The 6366-nt window shown below is 45.1% G+C and overlaps 1 protein-coding gene across 3 annotated transcripts in view; it reads left to right on the forward strand.

Moving 5' to 3' along the window:
* The first annotated feature begins 1557 nt into the window (after positions 1-1557).
* gabra1 (gamma-aminobutyric acid type A receptor subunit alpha1) overlaps positions 1558-6366 on the forward strand; it is a 44176-nt gene continuing 39367 nt past the window's right edge. The window contains exons 1-2 of one of the 3 annotated variants that reach the window (XM_019873444.1): positions 1558-1753; positions 3298-3402. In XM_019873444.1, the coding sequence (XP_019729003.1) occupies positions 3323-3402 (80 nt within the window). In that variant the 5' untranslated portion in view covers positions 1558-1753; positions 3298-3322. Of the gene's footprint in view, positions 1754-2166; positions 2410-3297; positions 3403-6366 lie in introns of those variants that run through there. The other 2 variants (XM_019873445.1, XM_019873446.1) reach the window with 2 other exon arrangements.

Here is a 6366-nt window from a genome sequence, read left to right on the forward strand (position 1 = left end):
TGTTTTCTCTGGGCTTGCGGATACACAAAATAATGCATGTTAGCTTTAGTGAAGTGAATCAGATTGTTCATACAGGCATGAATGTACCGGCGAATGCTTATTTGTCGACAGAAGACAGGATGTACCCCAGCTCCCACCCAATGTCAGCTGGCTCAGGACGCAAATGAGACCTGTGGATTGGAGAAAATGGATGGATGGATGAATAAACAACTTATTTAGAGTGCTGTTTTGGCAACTCTTATATATATACACATATATACACACATATAGATCACCTCCTGGAATGGTAAACAATAAAAAAAAAAAATCAGCCCTGTCATTTTGGCAAAGACCATCCCACGTGCGCATAGTTACACGCATGCTTGTGCAAGCGCATGTACAACTGTGACTGTGGATCGTATGATAAACAATGACTTCTCAGGCACGTTGCTTGCTTGCAATAGTGTGAAAATAATGGACACAATTGACACCGATTCTAAGAATCACATTATATTCTAAAGACAGTTTCTTCTAAAAGACTCATTCCGACATGACGCCTGAGCATCCCTGGCTACCACATAGCTCTGCAATTGATATTGATTGGTTCCATTTGCCGTCTATAAATGGATTAATGGGATGCGCCGTCAAAATTATGTGCCGGTCTGTTGGGGAAAAATAATATTAAAATGGCACCTCGTCTGCCCAAATAGATGCCAGCCCACCGGGTATCTGCCCTCTAAATCAGATGGTCAATCCAGCCCTGAGTGTAGCCAAATCACTTTAGTTTGTTGTTACAGAAATCATGTTTTAAAAATAACACCCAATTATTTTGTCTCCTCACTGTTGCACGCTCATCACGAACGCATGCACGCGCTCTGGCAACTCACTGGCACGTGTTGTACACGCTCCACGCCACGTGCACGCGCTCAGGGGCGCAGATCCGATCGAGGAGACTAGTTGGAGTTGGGGGGCGTTGTAGTGACGCGGGGGCTTCTTCAGACAATACAGTTGAGCTTTATGGAGTGAAGATTTGGTCCTTATTATTATTTTTGTTATGAAGGGGTATTCAAGGGGAGTCGGATTGGATGGAACGCGGCCGCCACGTCGCTTCAAAACTCATCATTCACACTCCACTTTAAACACGCGTAAAAAAAAAAACGGGAGGGGGGGGGCGGGGAAGCGCGCGATGCAATGCAGCCGATGCATGCACGACTGACGTACACCATTCGTCCCTTGCTGAGATGCAAATAAACGGAAGGCGATGCGTGAGTCACTGAAGCCGGGACGCTTCATTCTGAATAAACCCCTCCGTTGTGAAAAAAAAAAAACAATAAACACACACACACATTCATAATATTAACCATAATGTCATTGTTTTTATGCTCATGTGGCGCGCATTAAAGGAGGTGGGTGATGGTTGTGGTGGTGGCAATTCAGTAGGGTAGGGGTGGTGGGGAGGGGGGGTGAAAATGTCCTCTGATTTGTAGTTTAACTTGACGACTACAAAAATTATAGGCTGGCTGGTTGGTCGACGAGCCCGTTTCCCCCCCTCTCCCTCCCTTGCAGATGCACGCAGCTCGGCGCGCTCAGTGTGGAGTGGCGCGCCTGCAGAGGCACATTCGCTCCATACACTCTCACACTTGTATTTCCACTCGTAATATCTTCCCCTCGTATATCTATTTTTTTTTTACGCCACGCAGAGATTCGCGGAGGATTTCATTTGGATTGAGAGAAGAAAGCCAACGGGGAAGGCTCGTCACGTCGGCGCAAGCTGGTGAGCCGCTGTCTCTTTTTACTCTTATTTGAATTGCACTGAGGATGTTGTTCTCAGGGGTGTCACCGTGCCTTTTTGAGGAGCACGCATGCAAGTCAGCTCTGTGCGGAGTGGCTTATGGGGCGATGCAGTCCCAAAAAAAATAATGAATACATGGCATTCGGTTGTGTTATATTTAGCTACAATTGCAAAGAGATGACAGCAGCGGAAGTTAAATAGTGCTGCATACAGTATAAAATGGGCGGTCTCGCGTAATCTGACATGGAATCCTCACATGCATCCTCTTGTGGATGCGTTGAGCGCGGATCCCTTGCAAGGTGAAGTGCATTTCTAGTTTGGAGTGGGTTTTTAATTTTTTTTATTGTTATTATTATTCCTTTATTTTTGTGATTAGAGTTGACTGAAAACGAGGGAAAGAGAGAGAGAGGGAGGGAGAGAGGCAGCGAGAGAGAGAGAAGAGAGAGAGACCTGCATACATATCGTCTCCAGCAGCCTCCAGCTAGAATTCGTCAGATGTGAGATCACACAGGATTTACTTTCTACCCCCCCCCACCCCCCTCAATCATTTTTTTTTATTTTTTATTACCGGTCTGGCTTAGAGAAGATATTCAAACTTTGAGGAGGGGATACAAGCGTCTATTCCGAACCCATCTGCTGTAAGTGACTCATTTATTACCCCCCTCTTTGGATGCTAGAAGATGGGATTTGAGGGTTTGGGGTTGGGTTGGGGGAGGGGGGGTGAGATGTTCTCATTCTGGATGAAAATGAGGACTTCGGGAGTCAGGCTTCGAAATAGATTTTAGGTGAGGCGGGATGTTGGATGGACAGAGGAGAGAATTCAGTGGCATAGCCAGCGCCCGGAACAGCGCGCGCGTCGCTTCATTACGCACAACCGGATCAGCATGCACGGAGCAGCCTTGCAGTGATGCCAGTTGCATGCTCAATCTTTAACCTTCTTCCCAAATAGATACGTGTCACATAACATCGTGGCGCTGTGAGAGGAGAGGGTGTCATTTTTGTGCATGGGATAACTTAGAAAGTGTGCTCCTTTTTTTGGGGGGGGGGGAGATTTATTCCTTTTTACATAATCTGCATCAGGCTGCAAATCCTTGTCAGCCAAAGGATTTAGTTCATTTTTTTTTTAGAACCAATATCGTTGCGGTGCCCATTGGATCTGATTTGTAAGTAATTCAGACACATCCACAAAATCTTGTCTTTTGGTGTGCGCCTGCTCGCATCATGACACTCACCATCCCATCTTAATGACTGAGGAGGAAGCAAATGCTCTTATTTTATTCAGAGAGGGGAAAATAGGAGGGGGGGGGTGGTATCGAGGGTTTGATATTGCGGTACAGCGGTCGTTCACATTGCAGGTTCAGGAAAAAGAAGGAAGCGGTCCCGTGCACAGGTGTGCTACCACCTCGATCTGGTTGCTGAACATTCTCGGATTGTGGCTTCCGTGTTATCGTTGTGACCAAATGTATGTGTATGCTCGTGTTATTAACCTATCTCTGCACTGTGTGTTTCTCTGCTCTGACCTCCAGCAGTGAAAGGTCCTCATATTCAACAATGTGTGAACGGGGCAGCGTGGCCTCGCTGTGCCTGGGGGCTTGCTTGCTCATTGCCCACATCGTCCTGGGTGCCAAAAGGTAAACATCAATAAAACTCTCGGACAAAAAAAAAAAATGCGTATGAATGGCTGCATTGCATTGTTTGTTTTATGGGCCACAAAACAAAACAAAAAAACCCAAACAAAAAAAACTGAGCTATTTTATTGTCTTACTTGAGTGTGATGTTCTATTTCCTTGATGTGTTGGAGCAGATTCGCTGTGGTTGTAAAGTGGGGCATTCCCACAAGACACCTCCATGCTTGTTATTTTGTCGAGATAATGAGATAAGGAGCGAAAATAGCCACGACGCATGTCATGGTGGTGTTGTATATTAACCGTGAGTGGATAACTGGATGCTTGAGGTCATACTTGACTTGGTCTGTAGAGTGTGACGTAGCTGTGGTCATATTTGGATGAAATGACCACAAAAAAAAAAAAAAAAAAAAAAACGTTTGTTTGAGATTATATCATAATCTGACTCAAATGCTTTGGATTATTGTGCGTAACTCTGTCATGATACACCAACAGTGGATCAATGGTGAGCAAATAAGGCAGAGCTGCAGTTCTAATTCTTCAGCCGGTTTAACTGCAGGGGATGTGCGCCTTGTTGAGGATCAATCAGGGCTCTCCTTGAATTATTCACCAAAAGTGTCAGAGAGGCGCAGCCGACTTGAACGTTGATTCATGCCGAGGCGCTGCGGCCTCGGCAAACAATTTACAGCAGCGTGTCCTATTAAGTGCAAAAATGATGCCCTTGCGCGACGATTTGCGTCGATGTTGTCGATGATTGCCACGCATTGACGTCACGAGCCGAATTTCCATTGTTTATACATTAGATTACATCAAAGCCACCCGGGGCCTTCCACAGGAGCATAATTATCGACTCGCATCATAATCGAATCCACTTTTGGATGTCTCGTACAGAATTTCAAGTTCCCTAGGAAAAAAAACCCCAAAAACTTCATTAATGAGAACAATCTCGATGAGATGTACAGTAGCGTGGAGAAAGGGGGGGAGGTGAGTGAGGGAGACGTCAGCGTGTTGAGCGGCACTGTTGCGGTCTAGATGACCTGTAGATGGGGATGGTGCACAATGTTTTATGAAGAAGAGGCCCCCCCCACCCCCCTTCAGCTGCTTAAATGTGCAGTCTTCCCTGAGCATCTTTTACGCCTGCTTTCTTACGCGATGGTTTATTTATTTTCATCACACGCGAGCGGGAGTGCACCGAGTTTGCCGCGTAAACGCATGGCCTGGATGTACATGCGTGTCAATGTGCATCTGATAGTGGGATGGCGGCCTAAGTAATTTATCGAGGAGTCTTATGTTGTACGTACCGGCAACGAATGACTTGAATTCAGAAGAACATATTCATCTGTCAAAAGAACCATGATGAGTGTTCAAAATAATCACATCCCAAACAGAAACCAAGCGCAAATGGTAGACAGCAACAATGTATCCTACCGTGCCTCATTCACTTGATTATTGTCTATATCGACCATCATGTATGTTCCATTTCTACGGTAAAGTTTGTTCGAAAAAGGGACAAATGTATCACCAGAAACGTACGGGCAATGTTTTCCTGTAACCATCACCGTAAGTGAAACAAAAAGTGTCTGGAATGTTCGGGTACTAGCAAGGAGGTGTGACTGTCATCATTCAACAAATAATCCGAAGAAACTTTTTTTTTTCCCAAAGATGAGCAATTGTTCCAAAGTGAGAGACCCCAATGATGAAGAGGGAAAAACTCTAATGTGTTTTTACTGCTCCTTTAGTGTGTGGTGGACTGTACTCAACGGGACTCAAATAGCACAGCACGTACGGTTGTTGCCTAAAAACATCCGTTCGGAGAAATACCCGGAATGACCTGTGAGAGGCAGCATGTTGCCACGGGGCCACATAAACTGTCAGAAAGTTAAAGAGGAAGAGTAGTCATCGAAGAACAAGGACAAGAAACAAGGCTGATATCTCATCCGTGAGCTGCATTGTGGTTGCGTGCTTTCCATGGAACAGTTTGAAGCGTTGCGATATTTGGGCCGAAAACCGTTTTCTGGCAGAATCACTCTGAAGACACAGAGCCTAAATAATCCTTCAAGATCATTTTTTTTAGGGACAGTTGGCTTTTGGTGACTGACTTGAAAAGTGGAAATCAAATCGGCCCGATTATTGGCTTTATGCAGAAAGTTTTGACTATTATCGCATTATATTGGGATATGTATTCGGTAATAATGAACAACAATCACAGCCATCACCTAATTTAAGATTTTAGATATTATCACAGTAATTTTCAAAATCTTTTTTTTTTTTTTGTTGTTGTTTTTTGTCACGGTTGTTGGTATCCGAGAAGAAAATGACGACAAATTCCAGGGAATTTGGGGGCTGGCGAGCAGTGCTTTAACCCTTTTATACAAATCCATGTGTGACAGGGTGGCAGCATCTGTATTTCGAAAGCAAAATGTCCTGCAGCTCGCATACACTCAATCAGCCTCAATCCCTCAGCCTTGACGGTGAGCCGCGTGTCGCTTCTCCCCTCGGTCTCGCTCACCTTTTCCTGACCCCTCTCCCACTCCTCTTCCCGCCTCATCGCCATCTGCACTCTTGCCTTCATTTATGTTTTGTCCTCTTCCGAACAATTTCTATGATTTTATTTATTTTTTTTCCCCTTACACGTTCCTCCGCGAGCCACATTCCCGCCCACGGCCGCCATGCTTTCCCACATCCCTTCTGTTGCGTCGGGTCCGCCGCTAACTCATCTCGATGACCTCTCCCTCTCCTTGGAAGTGTTGAGCGAGGAGAGCTTGTTTCCAAACATTGGCTGTTTTATTTAGCGGGGAGTGAGATTTTGCCATTGGCGTATTAAAATAAAATAAAAGAAAGAAATTGGGATCTTCTGAGTGCTTCGCTGCATTGCTAGAGACATGACATGCTCCTGGTTATCAACACACGAACAAACAGATGTACACTGTACCCATATGCATCGATTCAGGTGTTTTATATATATATATA

The sequence above is a fragment of the Hippocampus comes genome, unplaced genomic scaffold (genome assembly GCF_001891065.2).
Source record: "Hippocampus comes isolate QL1 unplaced genomic scaffold, H_comes_QL1_v1.1 scaffold59, whole genome shotgun sequence".
NCBI classification, from domain to species: Eukaryota; Metazoa; Chordata; class Actinopteri; order Syngnathiformes; family Syngnathidae; genus Hippocampus; species Hippocampus comes.